This window comes from Pipistrellus kuhlii, unplaced genomic scaffold (genome assembly GCF_014108245.1).
Source record: "Pipistrellus kuhlii isolate mPipKuh1 unplaced genomic scaffold, mPipKuh1.p scaffold_m20_p_3, whole genome shotgun sequence".
Taxonomy (NCBI): domain Eukaryota; kingdom Metazoa; phylum Chordata; class Mammalia; order Chiroptera; family Vespertilionidae; genus Pipistrellus; species Pipistrellus kuhlii.
The window spans coordinates 8,780,154-8,802,983 of NW_023425529.1; the positions used below are offsets into that span (position 1 = coordinate 8,780,154).

At 46.4% G+C, this 22,830-nt stretch overlaps 1 protein-coding gene and 1 long non-coding RNA gene across 3 annotated transcripts in view; both read left to right on the top strand.

Annotated features, from left to right (window-relative positions):
• The first annotated feature begins 2,902 nt into the window (after window positions 1-2,902).
• LOC118730626 lies at window positions 2,903-6,226 on the top strand. Its single transcript, XR_004991537.2, has 3 exons — window positions 2,903-3,050; window positions 4,549-4,663; window positions 5,950-6,226. It is a non-coding gene; the product is annotated as an uncharacterized LOC118730626 (long non-coding RNA).
• A 3,840-nt stretch (window positions 6,227-10,066) lies between these two features.
• The window catches only part of NT5DC3 (5'-nucleotidase domain containing 3), a 39,825-nt gene continuing 27,061 nt past the window's right edge, over window positions 10,067-22,830 (top strand). The window contains exons 1-2 of one of the 2 annotated variants that reach the window (XM_036456797.2): window positions 10,067-10,367; window positions 18,918-19,102. In XM_036456797.2, the coding sequence (XP_036312690.2) occupies window positions 10,166-10,367; window positions 18,918-19,102 (387 nt within the window). In that variant the 5' untranslated portion in view covers window positions 10,067-10,165. Of the gene's footprint in view, window positions 10,368-18,679; window positions 18,824-18,917; window positions 19,103-22,830 lie in introns of those variants that run through there. The other variant, XM_045587584.1, reaches the window with a different exon arrangement.

Below are 22,830 nucleotides of genomic sequence, written 5' to 3' on the forward strand. Positions count from 1 at the left end.
ACTATAAGTTGTGGGCCAAAGATAGTCTAATCCAAGACCAAGCTGTCTTTATTTTAAAGCAAACATCTTCCGGATTGCATAAAAGACTGCCTCTCACCCATTGACACACATCTCTATAGAAGGAATTCTATCTTAAGAGATTTTTTAAATATTCTTTAAAAATATATTTTATTGATTTTTTTACAGAGAGGAAGGGAGAGGGATAGAGAGTTAGAAACATCGATGAGAGAAAAACATCAATCATCTGCCTCCTGCACACCACTTACTGGGGATGTGCCCGCAATCAATGTACATGCTTTTGATAGGAATCGAACCTGGGATCTTCTTAGTCTGCAGGCTGACGCTCTATCCACTGAGCCAAACCCGTTAGGGCGGATTTTTAAGATCCAACATTCCAAGTCCCTTTATGGCAGAGACCATTCTCATCCACCAATATCTGAATCCTCCATGGCATAGTATAGCCTTTGGGGACGATAGAAACATGGTAAGTGACTCAGTGACTCAGTGTGCATCTGCAAGTATACTTCGTACCCTTAGAAGGCAGCGTGGAACAGTGAGCAGAGCGGGGGCTGCTTGCAGGCTGACCCAATGGAAAGTTCTGTGCCACTCACTGCTGTGACCTCGGAAAGAATGCTCACCTCTGACTCAGCGCCTTTGAGGATTCTCTCTGTCTCCTGGAGCCATTACCAGGCTTAACTGAGACAGCGTGCAAAGCTGTGGCACCTAGTGAGATCATCAGAACTGGTAGCTATTTTGTTATTCCCGTCTGTGGGTTATAAAGTAATTGAGGCCTTGGTTATAAATAATAGGAGAGTCTGATTTAAGCTATTTTGCCCACTCTTTCATCTTTCAGAGCAGAGCCCAATGTTTCTCTGGTGTCTGATTGTGATTGTGGGATTTTATCCTGTACCAGATTTTTTTTCCTGCGAGGTCCCAATTTCCATTACTGATGGGCCTGTCTGGAAAGCACATTGTTTGTTAGGCAATCATTGAGTGTCTGGTGTAGCTTCATTCATTCATTCACTCACTCATTCACTCATTCCCTCATTCCCTCAGCCGTTGTTCCCTGAGGACTGTGCCTGGCCAGCGCCCTGTGCCAGGAGTTGGGGTAATAGCTACGAGACCACAGGCTTAGCTTCTGCCCTCGTGGGTCTCCCAGTCTCACTGGAAGTCCTGCCAACATGGAATCAGGGTTGAAGCATGACCTGTGAAACCCATTGGTTGTGAAGGGATGAGGCTGGCTTCCTGGGAGGCAGGCCAAAGAGAATGTCTCACTTCAGTCCTTTGTAATCAAGCCTGAATTCAGCCCTAACCGGCTTAGCTCAGTGGATAGAGTGTCAAACTGCAAACTGAAGAGTCCCAGGTTCGATTCCGGTCAAGGGCACGTACCTTGGTTTCTGGCTGATCAATGTTTCTCTTTCATCAGTGTTTCTAACTCTCTATTCCTCTCTCATCCTCTCTGTTAAAAAAAAAAAAAAAAAAAAAAAAAAAAAAGAGAGAGAGAGCTAAATCTGCTTTTTAAATTAATTTTTTTTCCTACTAGCAATGCTGTAACAACACCTCTGAGAACATTATTATGGTTTTCCCCTCTTCTGAACAAAGCATGACTTTGAAAATACTTCCTACTTTATACAAGTCTGTATTATTGTCAGAATATATAGCTCTCAACAAGGGAGCAAAGTGCTGGGCCCTCAGAGGGACATTCTTATGGTGCTGTGTGTCCAGGTAGAGCCGTTACTGATGGATTGGATTTATGGGGCTTGGGCACATGCGTGTTATTACACGGCTGGACCACCTATTGCTTCTTATTACGCTGGCCTCCTCTTAGGACTTGTGACCCCGTGACCCCTCTACTCTCACCCCGTGTCTGACCTGTTCCTTTGTAAAACGGACCCAGAATTTGGTTTCAATCTATGTTCTTAGATCTGTGGCCCAATAATGGCCGTGCACACACAAACACGTTGTATGAAAACCAAGCCCCACGTAGCGAGGGCCGGTCATTGATTTATTAAGAAAAAAAAAGAAATCCAACTATTGGTGGTGATGAAGAAACGGTATTACATATTCTGCCTACTGTCACCTTACTTCCTTTGTGGAAAACAAAACCTTAGGCATCACTTCTTGGTTGAAATTCCTCCCCTGCAGGCAGAGGCCTGAACGACCTGGCCTGGCCACGTCGGCATCGGAGGAGAACTTCACAGGAAGCCACGGTTTGGAATGTGCTACTGGGATGTCCAGCTTCCTGGCCAGCCACCCTGTGACACGGAATACACCGTAGGTGTTCTGATGTAAACGTGTCTTTTTCTGATACACTTTGGTTTCCTGTACTAGCTTTTATTGTTAGGATTAATATGCTTAACCCACACTCGTGAATCCATCCCCCACCTCTGATCTTCGGGGTAAAGAAATGCTGAACTCTCTGTAAAAAATCAATAAGATATATTAAAAAAAAAGAAAGAAAAAAAAAAAAGAAATGCTGAACTTAAGTCTTTCCATCCTCTGGGCCAGTGGTTCTCAATAAAGGGCAATCTTGGCCCCCACGGGATCTTTGCCTGTGTGTGTGTGTGTGTGCGCTCGCGTGTGTTATTGGCATGTAGTGGGTAGAGGCCAAGGATGTCACCAAACATACTACAACGCACAGGACAGTCCCCACAACAAGTTATCCAGCCCCGAATGTCAGTAATGCTAGGGTTGAGAATGTTGCCCCAGTTTCTTATCAAGAAGCTCAAACATCTTATAAATCGCTTGGAAGGCCTTGAAGCTCTGTGGTTCTGAACCGCTCTGCTGTACCTTCCTGTGCCACGTGCAGCGTGGTTAGGAGGATTATTTTTGGCCGCACAACGAACCTAGCCAACGTTGATCGTGCCCAGTAACTAACACACGCCTGTTTTATTTTCAGATTTGCTGCTGGAAACAATTCTCTTGCAATCACAAAATTTGGAGACTGCTTAAATATCAGGAGAAGTGTTTGGGGGAGAAAAACATCCTACTCGGAGAAATGATGGAATTTTCAGCAGATTTACTGATTTTCCATTAAGGGAGAGTGAAAGGTAAGTTTTTATGAAATGTTTCAAGTGTATCTCCTCCTCCAAACACCCTCCCCTTTACCCCCCCCCCCCCCAATGGCAAGGAGGTCTGGGGCCCCCCATCAGGGGTGACTCACCTCTCTGGCTCCAGAGAGACTTGCCGTGTCTGAGAGTTATGTTCCGACCATAACCTGTTTGCAAGGAGCTCTTAGCCCACGGACGTGCAGAGGTTTCGGCAGCAGGAAAAGACCAAAGGAGCCCGATGTTTTCTGCCTCCCTCCCAGGCCTTGTGAGGGCGATGTACCCGCCCCAGGCCTCTATGCAGGCCTCCGCCCATGGTCTCTGGTCCCCACACAAGCACCACTAAAGCTGCTAGAGACAAGATCATTCGTGACCCGTGTTACAGAAAGGCAAGGCAGCCAGGGTCCAAACCCTCTGTGACAGGGCAGGGCCGCGGTAAAGGGGCTTTGCAGAGCGGGAGAGAAATTGCCCTCAACGGTGAATACAGGGAAAAGTGGGGTGGGAAGAGGAGACATCAGGGTAAACAGGGGGGCCCTGGCTATACTGATGAAGAGGATTCTTGCTGAAGGTGGGGCAGGCTGCCTGACACGCGGGGCTGGGGGATGAGGAACAGGCCTCTGTGTGTGATGAGGACCAGCCAGCGAGGATGGCTATGCTGACCCACAGGTTGAGAACCACTAGCAGGGTCGCCTAAGACCATCGGAAAACACAGATATTTATTTACATTACGATTTATTAACAGGAGCAAAATGACAGGAAGTAGCCAAGAAAATAATTTTATGATTGGGGGTCACCACAACAGAAGGAGCTGTATTAAAGGGTTGTGGCATTAGAAAGGCTGAGAAAGAACCACTGCTCTAGCCGGAACCGGTTTGGCTCAGTGGATAGAGCGTCGGCCTGCGAACTGAAGGGTCCCTGGTTCGATTCCGGTGAAGGGCATGTACGTACTCTGGTTGCGGGCACATCCCCAGTAGGGGTGTGCAAGAGGCAGCTGATCAATGATTCTCTCTCATCGATGTTTCTAACTCTCTATCGCTCTTTCTTCCTCTCTGTAAAAAAAATAAATATAAATAAATAAATACACACACACACACACACACACACACACACACATATGTCTTAAAAAAAAAAAAAAAAAAGAACCACTGCTCTAAACTGCCTGGTCTCCCTGCCTGTAGCCTCACCTGCTTTACCCTCCATACATCCACCCAAATGAGTTTTCCAAAATGCAAATCAGATCACGTCATTCTCTTAATGAAAACTCTTCAATATTAAAGCCCCAAAACCTTCGGTGTGTACTCAGTGCTCTCCCTGAGTGGCCAGCCCTCTGTTTCACTCTCCAGTCTCTCCTCCTACCTCGGGAATTTCCCCAGGCAAGGATTAATTAGTCTTCGGCTTGCACTCCAGCCCTAGTGCCAGCATTCAGCAAATGTTTGTTTAGTGAAAGAATGACGGCAATGCTACTTTGATACAAAACTTTAATTAAATTTATCTTTTTCAGACTCCAAAGGAAGAAAGCAATGGAATATTATAAACAAGTGATAACAATAAAGGAAAATGCAAGCACTCTGGCCAACTTTTCATGCGTCAGGAAGCAGCTGAGCACCATAAATTAGGTAATTGCTCTGATCTACCTCTGTCAGAAGCAGGTGACTTTCCCCATTGCGTCACCTCCATACGTTGCTTATTTAAAGCTTGTCTTCAGCCTGGGCTGAGGGGCTCAGTGGCTGAGCGTCAACCTATGAGTCAGGAGGTCACAGTTCAACCATATGCCTTGGCTGTGGGCTCAATCCCCGATGTGGACCACGCAGAAGGTAGCCGATCAATGATTCTCTCAATGATTCTCTCTTATCACTGATATTTCTTTTTTTAAAAAATATATTTTTATTGATTTTTCACAGAGAGGAAGAGAGAGGGATAGAGAGTTAGAAACATCGATGAGAGAGAATCATCGATCAGCTGCCTCTTGCACACCCCCCACTGGGGATGTGCCCGCAACCACAGTACATGCCCTTGACCGGAATCGAACCCGGGACCTTTCAGTCCGCAGGCCGACGCTCTACCCACTGAGCCAAACCGGTCCCGGCTCATCACTGATATTTCTATCTCTCTCTCCCTCTTCCTTCCTCTCTGGAAAAAAAAGTCTTCGATTTTAAAGTATGCAACTGTTTTTACAAACTCTCCATTTTTTTTGCTATCTATTTACCTTCCCTCATTAGGAAAGTGTCTTCATTTGCTCAGGCTGCTCCAACAGAACACCATAGCCTGTGTGGCTTAAGCAACATAAATTTATTTATTTATTTTCAATTTTTTTAATTTTAAAAAATATATCTTATTGATTTTTTTTTTACAGAGAGGAAGAGAGAGGGATAGAGAATTAGAAACATCGATGAGAGAGAAACATCAATCAGCTGCCTCTTGCACATCCCCTACTGGGGATGTGTCCGCAACCAAGGTACATGCCCTTGACCGGAATCGAACCTGGGACCTTTCAGTCTGCAGGCCGATGCTCTATCCACTGAGCCAAACCGGTTTCGGCTAAGCAACAGAAATTTATTTCTCGCAGTTTTGTAGGCTAGGAAATCCAAGATCAAAGTACCAGCAGATTCAGTGTCAGGTGGGAGCCCAGTTCCTGGTTCATGGATTGTTATTTCCTCGCTGTGTTCTCACATGGTGGAAAGAAAGGGGCTGAGAGCAATTGGGGGTCTCTTTTATAAGTGCACTAATCCCATTCAGGGAGGCCCCACCCTCCCAATCTAATCACCTCCCAAAGGCCACCTCTTGTCATGGCAGGTGTTAAGATTTCAACATACGAATTTTAGGGGAGGGAAACAAACATTTAGTCAGTCCAGAAAGATACCTTTTAAAGGTCTTTTCCATCCCATTTCTCATTCTTTTGTAGGCAGAGCACCATGCTCAACCACACTTCTCTCATGTCAGTGTGTCACATCTTTCCTCAAATTCTGTTTAAGACACTTTGTATAGGGAGAGCCTTCTCACGGATAACCATGACACTAAGTAACACGGCACCTGAAGTAACAAATGGCTCTTCACATGGGCCCACCTTGGATTTTACTTATGGAATGCAGGACAGAATGCCTCAGACCTGGCCCAGAGATTCGAAGGTACTTTCTGATTAAAGATAAAAACTTAGAAACTTAAAATGAAATGAAAGTTAAACACTGAATTTCATTCTTCATTTCTTCAAAGCATCAGAAATGGTGCTCAGTCAATGCAGGAAGGGGGAGGGAGTGGATAAACAGGTTCTTTCTGGGTATTTACACAATGTGCCTGGGTATTCAACAGAAGTGTTGGCTGTGCCCAGACTAACAGCATTGAAAGAAATGGCCTGAACTGTATTTTAACCTATTGGAAACAATAATCTTTAGTTGATTTTTCAGGTTTCTCTTTGGATTATAGATTAATGATGATAATTGCTAGCTTGAAAAGTCTTAGGACTTTCCTTAGTCTTGTATCATTACATTCGATCAACATGTTGAAAGTGGTGTAATCCTTCAAGGGGTATGAGAATAGTGGGCTTCCAGCAATGATAACTCAGATTTTAGTTACATTCATAACATTTTTATGCATGAGATTATAGTAAGCACATGCTAAAATGATGGAATTGTGAGAGGGTGTTAAAACCTAAATTTTGTTTCTAATATGTACACTATGCAATCATGCACTGGTAGGTTCCCTAATGGCTGCCGGCTGCTGGCTGGGTACTCCCTCTCTTCCCCAGCCTGGCCCCGTCCCCTAATCTAACTCCCAGATGACCTCCCGTTCGCATATTATGCTTTTATTATATAGGATATTGGTTTCAGAGAGGAAGGGAGAGAGAGATAGGAACATCAATGATGAGAGATAATGGTTGATTGGCTGCCTCTTCCATGCTCCAAACTGGGATGGAGCCTGCAACCCTGGTACCTGATTGGGAATCGAACCATGACCTCCTGATTCATAGGTCGATGCTCAGTCACCGAGTCACACGGCTGGGCTTGTTTCTCCTGCTGATCACAGTTTTGTGATGCACTTATTCAAAGATGAAATTTTTCTGTTTAATAGATCCTTTATAACTCATCTCATCTACATTTCGATTTGGTTTCAAGAACATATCTTTTTTTAAAAAAATATATTTTATTGATTTTTAACAGAGAGAGAAAGGGAGAGAGATAGAGAGCTAGAAATGTCAATGAGAGAGAAACATCGACCAGCTGCCTCCTGCACACCCCCTACCGGGGATGTGCCCACAACCAAGGTACATGCCCTTGACGGGAATCGAACCCGGGACCCTTCAGTCCGCAGACCGAGGCTCTACCACTGAGCCAAACCGGCTTCGGCTAAGAACATATCTTAAAAAACTCTTAATTCTAGAGATTTCAGTACTAATCCTGACTATGAAAGAGGCTTTTGTGATTTACGTTCCAAGCTACCTCTGACCCAGAGAGGTCTTATTATTCTCTTCTCTGATATTTGATTTAAGTCTGACTAGTGAGAGACCATTTCAGTGGGAGGAAAAACCGGAACTTCGGGTTCATATCCTATTACATCCAGCTGGGGTTCTGTGCTGAACTGCTTATTTTGGGTGAAGTATGGTAGGTGAACGTTATGTGACTTCCTTCTCCCTGGGGTTCTTGTAAAAAAAAAAAAAAAAAGAAATGCCAAGCATCTCAGTCAGTGTAGAGCACATGTGTCAAACACAAGGCCCGCGGGCCAAATCCGTTCCGCCAGGCCTTGCAATGTGGACCGCACCACGCTGTCATCACTGCACTCCGCTGCGTTTCCATCACAATGACAGTTTATGACTGTTCAGTAAACCATTCGGCCCGCGATTTAGGCTGGATTTTAGATTTTGGCCCCTTCTCTGATTGAGTTCGACACCCCTAGTAGAGGGAAGACAATAAACAAAGGCTCTAGAATAGGGGTGTCGAACTCAATCAGAGAAGGGGCCAAAATCTAAAATCCAGCCTAAATCGCGGGCCGAATGGTTTACTGAACAGTCATAAACTGTCATTGTGATGGAAACGCAGCAGAGTGCAGTGATGACAGCGCGGTGCGGGCCACATTGCAAGGCCTGGCGGGACGGATTTGGCCCGCGGGCCTTGTGTTTGACACATGTGCTCTAGAAGGTGACTTTTTGCCTCAAAGTGCTTGGCTCAGCCAGAGACCTCTGCTCTATGGCAGGAGGACTCTTAATCCAAAAAGTCAGGTAAGTCATATAGACAAAAATTGCATTTTTTTTTTTATCTAAACACATAAGTATAATTATTTTCCCCCAATTTTAAATTTAAAATCAGTCTCTCTTTTTTTTTTAAATGGGTCCTCTGGTTGGTATTAGATGTCATCTTTCTTTTTCTTTCTTTTTAGAAAAAATATATTTTATTGATTTTTTACAGAGAGGAAAAGAGAGGGATAGAGAGCTAGAAACACTGATGAGAGAGAAACATCAGCTGCCTCTTGCACAGCCCCCACTGGGGGTATGCCTGCAACCAAGGTACATGCCCTTGACCAGAATCAAGCCCAGGACCCTTCAGTCTGCAGGCCGACGCTCTATCCACTGAGCCAAATCGGTTTCAGCAGATGTCATCTTTCTTAAAATGCCTTACCCACCATTTCTAATTCTGGCTTCTGTAGATTAAGGACTTAGACACATGAGAGTAATTCCTGACGTCACTCAGCCCCGCTCAACAGTGACCACCGCAGTAGCTTGGGAAGCCCTCGCAGTTCAGCGGGTCTCCGTCAGGCCCTGGGTGGGCCGCATCCGTCTTTCCCACAGGAGCCAAGGCTGACTCAGGCCCACAGAAATGAAGCATGGGGGCAGTTCCTGTTTATTTGACTTTGGTGGAACCACACTGCACAGAACAGGTGCAGCCTAGAAGGTCTGAGAGAGGACAGGTGCACCGGGCAGGTGAGTGTGGGCAGGGGCTGGACAAGGTGGCAGTGTCCGGAGGGCCTTCTGGGCTGTGCAGAGGGGAGTGGCCCTCAAACACACCAGGCCACGGGTGGGGCCTTGGCACAGCTGCCCTCTCCCGGGAAGCACTGGAAGGATCCCGAGGCATTCTAGACTCACCCTGCAATCCAGGGGAGATCCAGAACTCAGAGGCCATTCATGTGGAGAGAGGGCACCTCCTGGAGAGGCACTGTCCGTGCAGCCAGAGTGAGCGGACAGGCACAGACTGCGGGAGGAAGACGCTGCGGAGCTGGACGGGCAGGCGGCAACGGGGTCACGTTCAGTGGCCGAGGGTGAGGGTCGGCAAGAAGTCATCCCTTTCTGATCAGACTGTCGGACCTCAGCGGAAGGTAGGGGAGGGTTGGGATAAGGGAGAGAGATCAACCAACGGACTTATGTGCATGCAGATGAGCCTAACCAGTGGTCACGGACAACAGGGGGGTGGGAGCATGTGTGGGGAGGGGTTTGGGATGGGAATGGAGGGGATAAGGACAAATATGTGATACCGTAATCAATAAAGTAATTAAAAAATAAAAATAAATACAAAATAAAAAATAAATAAAAATGAAATTTCAATATAGAAAAACAAAAAATAAATAAAAAGCAAAGCAAGACAAAAACAGAAAAAAAAAAAAAAAAGTCATACCTTTCCTTGTGACCTCGGTCTGAACCTGCGTCTGCCCAACTGCACTGCCACTTGGGGCACTGCCACTTGGGGCGCCGCCGGGCCAAGCAGTGACTGCAGACTACCTGGCGCGTGGCCCCAGGCCACGCCCCGCCCCGCCCCCTCCTAAGGCTGGACCGGGCCCCGCCCACCACCCGACAGGCCCCGCCCAGACCCCGCCCCCTACCTGACAAGGCTGGGCCAGGCCCCGCCCCCTCCTAAGGCTGCCCAGACCCCACCCCCGCCCTCCTCCTAAGGCTGGGCCAGGCCCCGCCCACCAAGCGCACAGGCCCGCCCCAAGCTCCGCCCCACAGGCCCCGCCCCCTCCCCAGACTGGACCAGGCCCCTGCCCACCACGCCCCGGGCCCGCCCCCAGGCTCCTTCCCAGCCGCGGGGCTGGGCCGCGCCACCACGTGCTCAGACGCAAGGAGCTGCCCGCCTGCTGGGCCGAGCGCGGGCGGAGCTCCAGTCCGCGGTGCCCGCTGTAGCTCAGCGGCTGCAAGCATGGCCACCGCGGCGGCGGCGATGGCCCACGGGGCCCGGGCGAGGACGGCAGCGGCCGCCCTGCGGAGCGTCTGCAGGACCGCGGCCCGGGGGCGGCCGCGCGCGGGCCAGGCGCGGGCCCTGTGCACGGCGCCTGGAACCGCCCGCGACCAGAAGCGCTACCTGTGGGAGCGCTACCAGGAGGCGAAGAGGAGCTCGGAGGGTGAGTGCGATCGCCCTCCCCCCGTCCCCGGGGGCCCCTGTAGCTGCGGGGACCCTCCCCGCGGGGCTGGGGCGCCAGGTCTCCTCCCGCACGGTCAGCGGGGAAGCGTGTAGCCTCGGACCCGTGCAGGATCCGCTTGCTGATCTACGGGATCCCCAATTGTGACCCTCAGCCGCCCCGATCGCCCCCAACTGCGAGCAACATCACCTCCGCATTGCTATTCAGGGAAACGCGGAAAAATGCGCCTCCGGAAACTTTACAACTCTTGCCTTTCTTCCAATTACAAAGCTCTTTTATACATTCTTGGGATATTTTAGTCAGAAATCTGCATCGGAAGCGCTTTGGGCTCCCCCGGGGGTGGAGACGGTCACCCCCACGCACCGTTAGGTTTGGTTGGGAACGGGCACTAAGAATAGCAGCAGCCGAATCCGACCCACTGCGGGTTACTTTGGACGCGCCTGCTGGGCAGGTGACAGTGCCCGGAGGCTAATCTAGCTTCCTTCTTTGTTTTAGGGGACCGGCTGGGTTTGCCTTGTTGGAAAGGTGTGTGTGTGTGTGTGTGTGTGTGTGTGTGTGTGTGCAGGTCGGCTGTGTTCTGGACGGGGAGGGGCTGGCTCCCGGGGAGTGACTGCATTTGTGGCCTCGTGAACTTAACATCAGCATGGTTCCGTGGTTACCAAGGGAAATGGGGAGAGAAAGAGGAGGGAGGAAATATTAGTGCCAGCTACCTGGACTGTCTCCCTGAATTAATTCTTCCCTGTGCCTACCCGAGGGAGGTGCCACCTCCCCATCCTATAGATGGGAAAGTGAGACTCAAATGTAAGGAACCCGGGCCACCGTCACACCTGGACTCCGATCTGCCTCAGCCCCTAACCCAGGCCACTGTCTTATTTCAAATCCTGCGTTGCTCTGCCAGGCGGTAGTGGCTGACCATTTGGGAATGGGTGCCAAGGGCCAGTGATAATTGGTGCTGCTTCTTTCAAGGGAGATTTAGAATGGAAAGTTGAAACATTTTTTTTTTTTTGAGGAGGGGGTTGGAAAGGGCACATAGAGATAAGGAGAGATTATTTGGTGGGAGAGGACAGTTTGTAGAATCATTATTGTCCACTTTTTGGCTAGAAGTCAATCGAATGAAAGAAATCCATTGGGATACTTTTCTGAGGGAACTCAAGATTGGCCAGCAATGCAGAATGCTATGTGTACCACGGCCATTTTCTTAGTTTTTCCTTTGGTCCGAGTTAATTTTGCGTTGGTTTTTGGAGTGGATGTGTGCTATGGTGGGAAAAGGACTGGCTTTGGAGACACTGGAAGTTGCAGTCTTTCAGGGAAAGAAATGTAGATCATGCAGCCCCTCTTTTGGGCAGGGAAGACTTTCAAATGGAAACTCTCAATGGAAGGAATTGTATATTTACAATATACAGCTGTAAGCATTAATACAGTGAGATTGGGCGTATCCTTTGCCTACTTTCTCCCCATAGTAACATTTTGCAAAACAATAAATAGTACCGTGCACAACCAGTACATCGCTATTGATACATTTCTCAGCTCTTGTTCAGAGTCCCCTCGTTTTACTTGTACTTATGTGTGTGTATTTAGTCCTATGCAGTCTTAGCACTTGTAGGTTCTTATTTCTTGCACCACAGTCAAGATAAAGAACAGTTTACAACCAGCATCTTTATTACCTTTATATTATCTTTATATTCTTTATATATCTTTATTATCTTTATATTATCTATCTATCTATCTATCTATCTATCTATATATATATATATATAATACTCCTCACATTATCTTTATAACTATACCCACTCCTTCCTTATGCTCTCTCTAATTCCAGGCGTATTCTCCATTCTCCATTTATAAGATTTTGTCATTTCAAAAGTGTTCTATAGATGGAATTATACAGTATGTGTAACCTTTTGGAATTGGCTTTTGGAGGTTCATCTAAGCTGTGTGGAATAGCTGAGAAGCACACCATGGTATGGATGTACCTCAGCTTAACTTTACTTAACCACAGTCCACTCGCTGAAGAACATCTGGGTTGCTCCCAGCTTTTTACTGTTACAGGAAAGCTGCTGTAAAATCTGGGTCCAAGTTTTTTGTGTGAAAGAGCGTATGTGTTCATTTCTCTAAGTGCCATGCCATTGCTTGGCTGAATGGCAATTCTATGTTTAGTTTTATGAGAAACTGGGCAGGAATCTTGTCATCCTTATCTTGTGGGTGAGATGTGCCACTTGCTCGTAGGCTGTGGGACCCTGGGGATGCCACGAAGAAGCTCCATTTCCCCATCTGTAAAATGGGAAGCTGGCAGTAGCACCAGCGTCATAGGGTTGTGTCCAGGGATCGGTGAGTCCATCCATGAAGGGTGTTTAGAGCAGTGCTTGCAGGTGAGTGCTGGTCACATTGTAGAAGGCCCCTCATTTAGAATTTCTTTTTTTTTTTAAGCTTGAGATTTTTAGATATGTAATATTTATGCACCTTGTATACAATTCAGCCAGCTCTAGAAAAGGTTCTTTTAATTTTAGGAAAAGAAACATTGGTTTATAACCTTTAGCAAAAATTTCCTGTAGACCTGTGGTTCCCAACCAGCATTGAAGTGGGGGACTTTTTGCCCCTCAGGGCATTTGGCAATGTTTGGAGACCTTTTCTGGGAGAACAGAGAGGCTGCTGGCCTCTAGTGGAGGCCAAGGATGCGGCTCTCCTGTAGCCACCCACAGCAAAGATGACACAGCCCCAAATGTCAGTTGCACCAAGACTGAGAAAACTTGTTCTAAAATGATGAGCTCTGTGAAATCACGTGCAATCGTCATTTAAAGGGATGGATGTGCTTGCATATGGCCTGTTATTTCCCTTTATACCGCATGCGGTGTGCATCTTCCAGCCTACTCCCTGGCCTGCCCTGTGTGTCTTCCTTCATGGGATTTCTGGGACATTAACTGAGATGACGAATAGACGTGTCCAGTGCGGAAGGCACTGACAAGTATTTGTTCCTCTTCTGTGCCCTCTACACCTCGATGGCAAATTCTTGATAGTTTGCCTTGTGTTTTGATCTTTGGATAGGGCTCACTTTTCTTTTTCTAAGTTTTTTTTTTGAGCAGTTAAGCTTTTTAAATTTATTTTATTTTAAAGTATATTTATTGACTTCAGAGAGGAAGGGAAAGGGAGAGAGAGATAGAAACATCCATGATGAGAATCATTGATTGGCTGCCTCCTGCACGCCCCTCACTGGGGATCCAGCCTGCAACCTGTGCGTGTGCCTTTGACCGGAATCGAACCCTAGCCTTCTGGTCCGTAGGCTGACTCTCTATCCACTTAGCCAAAGAAGCTAGGGCAAGTGTTTTTTATTTTTGGAACTTTGGGAAGCATAATGAATTTCTACAGAGCAGTCAATTACAGGTGTCACTTACAGAGTAGTAAGAGTTATAATTTTAACTTTTGGTGGGAGTAGTATAACTGTCATATGCATTACTCATTATTCAGATAAGTAATTCTTTTTGTCATGGATTGATCTCCCCTGGAGATGATGCAAAATATCTAACCTAGTGAAAAAAAGGCAGCTTCTTTTTAGATTGATAAATGCAATAAACGTGGCTTTTGAATTGCCGCCTTCTCTGGGCCCCCCCCAGCCCTGTGTCAGTCCCGCTTATTTCCACCTGTCAGAGTGCCATTTCCTGGCCTCTCTCACTGCCTGTGATGTGATGTTGCTCATTACGGTTTGTGCTTTGCCATTACGTTTGTTTATAATCTCTGCCCCGTGCCCCATACAGTGCCTGACACACAGTAGGTGTGCAGTAAGGCTTATTGCAAAAATTCCTGAGAGTTTTAGTTTATCAAAATACGACATGCTGTATGGTTTCAATTATATAAAATCCTAGAAAATGCAAATCTGATATAATGAACTGCAGTTGCCTGGGGATGGGCAGGGGCACAGGAGAGAGGGAGAGAGGGGTAGAATTCCAAGGGGGCGAGGAAATGTTTGGAGACATTGAGATAGGTTCATTATCTTTATTGGGATGATGGCTTCACTGGTACCTCCTTAATGTTATAAAGGAGAGACACAGAAATAATGGATGGACTCTAGTTTAGCCTGGATTAAGTCATTACCCAGGAGGTAGGACCCTAGGAGTGGTCCAACATGAGTCACATGTTCTGTTCTGGACCAAGGACTAGGGATGGAGGGGCGGGGTAGGATCCCAGAAGAGCCCAGAATTTGTGTTTTTAATCAGCTTAACAATAACCCACAACCTTCGGACCAACTACAGAATTTGTGTTTTTAGAGGTGGCAAAGGGTCATTCCTCGGCTAAGGGTTGGGGTGTGTTGGGCTGATGACCCCATAGATGTTCACCTTCACAGTGAAAAGGGCACCTTGGACATCGGACATCTGTTGTGGGACGATTGCAGAAGGAAAATTGATTTACAATTGGACGGCTATTGGAGGTGCGGGAGAAAGCAGTTTCTGGCTAAGAATGGTTGTATTTAAATCTCTAAGGCCTGGGGGATAAATGGTGACAGGAGACTTGACTTGGGGGAGTGCTGAACACATTATATAGATGCTGTGTTGTGGGATTGTACACCCGAAACCCATATAATGTTAACCAATGCCATGCCAATAAATACAACAAAAAGGAAAAACACACACAAAACAACCCATAAAACCCCAAATCCCAAATAAATCTCTAAGGTCTTACAGTAGCACACTCTTAGGAGTTGTCTGTACCTCAAGTCACACTTTCTGCTCGTCTTGATTTCCCTTCCTGTAACTAATGATGAGCAGAAAGGATATTAAATGGACACAACCGTCCCAAGTAACATTGGTTGGCAGGAAACCTAACATTCTAAATATAAATGTGAAATTTGTGTGATGGTCAAACTGTTCCCTAACCTATCAATTGCATCAGAACAAACTGACACTTTTCAGACAAGTGGCAGAAGCAAAACTGGCTTCCGCCCAAGCCTTTCCTGACAGAAGAAAGTTGTCACGTGTGCTGTTTTCTGAGAGAAAACCACCTCAAGTGGGGTTGTCTTTTCCTTGGCAGTTACAGATGAGAAGTTGAAATGTTTCAAATTTGGATATTGAACCTTGAGTGTATGTGTCACAGAGATGGCCGTTGAAATGTAGATACTGCTTCACTTAGGAACTTAGGAACCAAAGTTCCTGTACTCCCCCCCCCCCCCCCAATATATTTTCATCTATATACTTTGAAAAGAAATGTTAAAACCTTATTTTCAATCTACATGTGGACTTTTAAAAGAGAATTTAAAGCATCTTTAGGAAATATACACTAACTCATAATCTTTTTTGAATACTTATGAATATTCATGAAATGTGTCTCTGGGATTGTGGTTTGCCTTACCTAAAACATTGAACTTCAGCCTGGCCTGTGTGGCTCAGTGGTTGAGTGTTGACCTATGAACCAGGAGGTCACAGTTTGATTCCCGATTGGGGCACATGCTTGTGTTTCTGGCTTGATCCTCAGTAGGGTGTGTGCAGGGGGCAGCTGATGGATGGTTCTCTCTCATCATGGATGTTTCTGTCTTTCTCTCCCTCTCTCTCTGAAATCAATGAAAATGTATTTTAAAAAATTACTATATGATCCGGCAATTTTACTTTTGGGTAAATACTCTGAAGAAGTGAAAGCAGGGGCTCAAAGAGACATGTGTACATATGTGTGCATAGCAGCATTGTTCACAGTAGCCAAGCGGTGGAAATAACCCAAGGGTCGTCACTGATGGATGAAGAGACAAACAAAACATGGTATATACATACAATGGAATGTTATTCAGCCTGCCAAAGGAAAGAATTCTGACACATGCTATGACATGGGTTAACCTTGAAGACATAAGATAGGCCAGAACAAAATATGATGATTCCCTTTTTATGATGTACCTGGAACAATTCATCGAAAGTAGAGCGGTGGTTACCAGGGGCTGACGTTGGGGGGAGTGGGGGTGGGGTGGGGGGGAGGTGGGGACGTTGTAATTGAATGAGTGTGGAGTTTCAATTTTGCAAGATGAAAAGAGTTCTCGGAGACCGGTTGCACAGCAATATGAACGAACTTAAGATCTGAACCGTATACTTAAAATTGGTTATTTTATTTTATGTAATTTTACTGCAATAAAAATGAGTAAACAGAACCCCTCAGACAGGTTACATGTCTTGCTATAGGTTGGTCACCACATTTCCCAGCATTCCGTGGGAGGAGTCGATGAAGGATGGGAAGCTGCCACCTGCTACACTGTCCCCTGCAAGGCCCTCAGCTTCCAGCTCAGGGCGGCTGCCTGGGAGCCCGGCTCTGGCCAGAGCAACAGAGCTGTGTCTCCATTTCTTAGTGCCGTTGTTTAGTCTTGCTGTCATCATCCATTAGGCGCAAAAGGAATTCACTTTCTAAGTTCTTGCTCACTCTCGTTTCCTCTTTGGGAAAGTGCATAACTGACTAGCCAAGAGCCTTGATTTATATTTCAGAGTTCACAGTTCAGTCTCCTCATCCTCCTGGTGAGTGATGGGCCTGCTTTTCCCTTGCCTTGTAAGCATGGGTTTTATTCTTAGCACTTCTTTAAGAGGTCGCTGGGCGTGCTGTGATCCCTTTTAGCCTCCTGATGTTCCTCTCTTTGTTCTGAGTGCTGGTAAATTAAACGTCCCAGCGTTCCGGTGATGATGCTCATGTGAGTAACACACTTTCAGTCCAGCGGGGGCGGGGAGGGGGGGATTCCAGAGCAGTTTTCGGAGATGTGCTGGCTATTGGTGATTTTCCACCGGGGTTGTTTTTCCTTGAGAGCCTTATATATGCTTCTCAGGGAGAGGGGCTTCATTGCCGAGGCCATTTCTAAATATAAACTTGTTATTTAAACCGGCCGTTAGAACTTCCCTTGGAAAGTGGGTTTGCCAAGGTAGAGCTTCCAGGCACTGAAAGCTGTAAGCGATCCCCGCTTTACGTGCTTCGTGCGGACAGTGTCATGTGGCCATATTCAGAAAATAGCACCATCCGATTATTATGTAAGGCCAGAGGTCTTGGGTGTTAGATGCCCAAGAGCGTGAGATTGCTGGCTTCTCCCTTCCTTAGGACTGACTCATGTCAACTGGCTACCCTCAGGTTTCTAAAATGTTCCTGTTTCCTGTCCTCACATTGTTTTCATTTGCAAAACAAACAGATAAACGACAAACCAACAACACACTAAGGCTATTGTCTCCTTCGTTTCTTTGTCAAAATTAATGAAGAAATGGAATGAGTTTAATCTTGACTGTTAGGGTTTTCAGTAGAGTCAGCCACATCTAAATTATCAATGGGCAATTCATTCATTCACTCATTCCTTCGTTCATTCATTCACTCACTCACTCATTCATACACTTGCCCTCATTCATTAGCCTGGAAATTCTGTGTGGGGATGTAAAGGCTTGGTTTGAAGTTAAGGTAATGTGGCAGCTTAACTGGAGACCATGAATAGGCTTCAGGGGTCCATCTCCCTAAAATAGGGGTGTCGAACTCAATCAGAGAAGGGGCCAAAATCTAAAATCCAGCCTAAATCGCTGGCCGAATGGTTTACTGAACAGTCATAAACTGTCATTGTGATGGAAACGCAGCGGAGTGCAGTGATGACAGCGCGGTGCGGGCCACATTGCAAGGCCTGGCGGGACGGATTTGGCCCGCGGGCCTTGTGTTTGACACATGTGCCCTAAAATTTTCTGCAAAATCCGTGTGCGTTTTTCTGGGGAGAGGATTCCATAGCTTCCTAAGGGATCCAAGCCGCCAGGCTGCGAGGAGCCTTCTGGGATGCTCAGAGTTGCTGCTGGACAGTCCGGAGTGGAGCGATCACCCTGCTAGATGAGGAGGACCTTTGGAGTACTTCAGGTGGCCCTTGGAACGCAAGTGGGTAAGGTGGGCCCTTCCTGGTCAGAAAGAAGTGAGCAGAAAGGAAAAGGGGAGCACTGTGGACTCTAAAGCATTGAAATTATCAAGACTTGAATTTATTTTATTTTTGGAAGAAAAAAAAAAAAAGGCACTGTTCTCCATTGCAAAGATGGTATCTTTAGACTTCTTTTTTAAAAAATTAAATATGTTTTATTTATTTTTTTACAGAGAGGAAGGGAGAGGGATAGAGAGTTAGAAACATCAATGAGAGAGAAACATCGATCAGCTGCCTCCTGCAAGGCCCCCCCCCCCCCCCCCCCCCCGGTGATGTACCCGCAACCATGGTACATGCCCTTGACTGGAATTGAACCTGGGACCCCTCTGTCCGCAGGCTGATGCTCACCATAATCAATTTTAGAACATTTTCTTCACTCCAGAAAGGAACTCTGTACACCCATTAGCAGTCACTGTATTTCTCTCCATCCCACAGTCCTAGGCATCCACTAATCTCTCTATGGATTTGCCTGGGCTAGACATTTCCTGTGAATGGAATCACACACACGTGGTCCTTTTTGGCCGCTTCTTTCTCTCAGCATAATGTTTTCGAGGTGAAGCCGGATCACTCTGTTTGCTCATTTCACTTAGAAACTAACCCTTACTTACCACACGGCGTAATGCATTTCTTTTTTTCTTTACTTCTAGAATTGGTGCCTTCAATCATGAGCAATTTGCTGAATCCGGATGCCATTTTCTCAAACAATGAGATGAGCCTGGCGGACATCGAGATCTACGGCTTTGATTATGACTACACCTTGGTGTTTTACTCAAAGCACCTCCACACACTGATATTCAACGCTGCTCGGGACCTTCTCATCAATGAACACCGGGTGAGAGCACAGGGACATGTCGTTCTTCCTCCCCGGCCCTTAGATGGTAAAGAACAGCTGTGGCTGACCTGACCCGGTGTCCGGCACACAGGTGTCACTTAGAAAATTGCGGCCGAATGAATGGATATTCTTCTATTCCATTAACCACTTTATTGAGCTGAGGATGTGTAAAAAACTGTACATATTTACTATATACATTTTTATGAGTTTGGGGGTAAGTATACATTTGTGAAACCCACACCCCCATCAAGGCCATAAACTCCATCACCTCCCTAAGTTTCCTCCTGCCTCCTTTATTATTATTATTATTATTATTATTATTATTATTATTAGAGGCCCAGTGCACGAATTCGTGGACCAGTGCGGTCTCTTGGTGCGGCCTGAGAGATCGGACTGAAACTGGCTGTCTGACATCCCCTGAGGGGTCCCGGATTTTGGGAGGGTGCAGGCCAGGCCGAGGGACCCCACCAGTGCACAATCATGGCCGGGCGGATGGGCAGCCACCATCTGAGGCTTGCCTTGGCCTTGGGTCTGCCATGGGCCGGGTAGGGGGCTGAGGGCAGGTCCGACCACACTGTGTGCCTGCCGCCCCCCTGGCTGGGCTGAAAGGATTTGGGGACTCAGCGGGGCTGAGGGGACTAGGTGCCGCCAACTGTGGCTATGGGCGCCACCATCTTTGTGATGGTGTGACGGTCGATTTGCATATCCACTCTTTATTAGATAGGATTTGAATGTCTTCTGATGCATACCGTATTTTCCAGTGTATAAGACGACTTTTGAAACAAAAAAAAGTCAACCGGACTTTTTCAGTGGTCTGAATTCAGGTCTCAGCAGAGGGAACAGAGAAAAGAGGACAGATAGAAAGCACCTCACTTGGAAATCTAGGATGGCACTATACCACCGCCCTCGCAGGCTTTTTACTAGAACACAGTGTAGCTTTGGGTACAGAACATGTATAATTTGCATGCATAAAAAGCCTGCTTGGATTGGCCAGAGTCAGAGAGGCGGTCTACTAAAAAAAGAACTGGTGTTGCCTCGGAAGTGGGGAGTAGTCTTATACAGCGAATATAGGCCTAAACCTATGTTTTAATTGTAAAATTAGGGGGTCATCTTATACGCCGGAAAATACGGTAGTATTGTTGAGATCTTAGACTAAGGAAGGAAAAAAAACACACACACTCAAAACCTAGCATGTGTTTCTCTGGTTTGAGCACACATTTCAGGAACCATGATGAGAAGCATCCTCAGAGACCGTTTGGGTTCGTGTCCTCGGAGAACCCCATGGCATCCTGTGAAGTTCCGCTCGTACCACCGCTACTCCGGGAGACAGTTCCGATTTGGGGGAGACTCTTCCACGGGTTCCTTTTATCATCTTGATCTCCCTTGTTTGTGCTCCGTTTTATTTTTCTCGGATGTGAGGCCCTGAACTGGAGATGTTACTGCGGGTGGGGTCTGGTAGTGTGGGATAGAGGGAGACCATCACCTCCCTGATTCTGGATACCATACCTTTATTAATACCGCCGAAGTTTCTATCAGCTTTGAATCCTCACCATTGGATGCAGTATATTCTCTTCAGCTTTTGGTTATCAGTGCACTTAATAAGCAACTCATCGTGTCCTATTTTAAAATGCAGAAATGGTATTTGCCAAAAATAACTTGACCTCTGCCACTAAGCCACCGGCCATCTTTCTTTAATTATGGCCGCCTTACCAGATGTCAGCCCATCTAGCCCTTTGCCATTCAATAACGGTTCTCCGTTTGTTCAAGAAACTCTCTTTGGTCTAACCCAGTGGTCAGCAAACTCATTAGTCAACAGAGCCAAATGTCAACAGTACAGCGATTGAAATTTCTTTTGAGAGCCAAATTTAAAAAAAAATATATTTTATTGATTTTTTACAGAGAAGAAGGGAGAGAGATAGAGAGCCAGAAACGTCGATGAGAGAGAAACATCGAACAGCCACCTCCTGCACACCCCCCCCCCCACTGGGGATGCGTCTGCAACCAAGGTACATGCCCTTGACCGGAATTGAACCCAGGACCTTTCAGTCCGCAGACCGACACTCTACCACTAAGCCAAACCGGTTTCGGTGAGAGTCAAATTTTTTAAACTTAAACTATATAGGTAGGTACATTGGTTTTTTTTTAATATATTTTTATTGATTTTGTACAGAGAGGAAGGGAGAGAGATAGAGAGCTAGAAACATCGATGAGAGAGAGTCATCGATCAGCTGCCTCTTGCACACCCCCTACCGGGGATATGCCCGCAACCACGGTACATGCCCTTGACCGGAATCGAACCCGGGACCTCTCAGTCCCCAAGCCGACGCTCTATCCATTGAGCCAAACCGGTTTCGGCGGTAGGTACATTGTTATCAACCTAATTAGGGTATACTCCTAAGCTGGCCTTTGCTAAAATCTCAAGAGGCCAAAGAGCCGCATGTGGCTCATGAGTCGCAGTTTGCCGACCACTGGCCTAACCCGTAGTCCTTTCCCTGGTCTGCGAGAATGGAAGCTGAATGAGAACCATGTGGTCCTGCCCTTACTCTTCCATTTGTCCCCCTACACCACCTCTCTGGTACCCCACTGGGAGATTGAGCTGAAGGGGTGTGGCTGGGTGCTGACCTTCTACTCCCAGGCCATAGGCTGTGGCTCTGATGTCACTCACAAAACCTAGGTCATTGCTAACAGTACCGTCTGCTGCTTGTCTGCTGGTACCAAAAGCCCAGGTTCTAGAACTTGACTGCTGGGATTTAGAGCCTGGCTTTATCACTTCTTATCTGCACGACAGCCCTGCAGATAGATACTGTCTCTGTGTTACTCTTGAGGAAACTGAGGCTGATGGAGTTAAGCTGGAAGGTCAAGGTCATGAGATCAGTGGGGGGCAGAACCAGGATCTGTCCGTTTCCAAGGCGCAAATGCCCCCTCCTTTAGGCCATGTTGCCCCATGTGGGATTAATAACATCTGCCATTTCTACCTCATTGTTCACAGGAAAATAAAATGTTCAGGAAGATGAAGAATTTAGGAAAATAAAAAAATTATTTTCATACATACCTACCTATATAGTTTAAAAAAGTTGCAATGATTATGATTAGAAAAGCTTCCAGATTTAAGATCATGAAGTTTCACTCCAATTATGTATGTTTGTTGCTTGAATAAAAGAAAGATATCAATACACTAATTATATCAGGAGTATTAATAGAGTCAGTTATGCTTATGTAGATTTTTCTTTTGCTTTGGATTTGAAAAGGATTCTCCTAAGATGCTGTTGGAAGCATTGGCTTTGGTGCTGTTGTTCCTGCCAAAGACTCTGTGTGCTTGGAGAGTTGGAAAGACATCTGTGCTCGAGTGCACAGTAATAGACAGGAAGTGGGCAATTTAGCATCTTCCCGAAAAGCAAATGTAAAAGTTTCAGCTCCTTAATTACCCTTTTTCTTTCTCTCTCTCCCTCCTTCTCTTTCTTTCTCTCCCTCCTCCTCTTCCTCCTCTTCCTCCTCTTCTTCCTCCTCCTCCTCTTCCTCCTTCTCAACAACAACAATAACAACAAAAACAGACACCAAAGATAGAAAAAAAAAAAAAAAAGATTGGGTAATAATTGTACCTTCAGTTCATTTGTCCATGAAGGAGGGATAGGAGGGGAGTGTCAGAGGAGTTCTTGATTTCATCTCCTAAATTTGCACCCTCATCTGTGGCACTGACATTCACCCAGTTTTTCAGTCTAAGGCTTAAC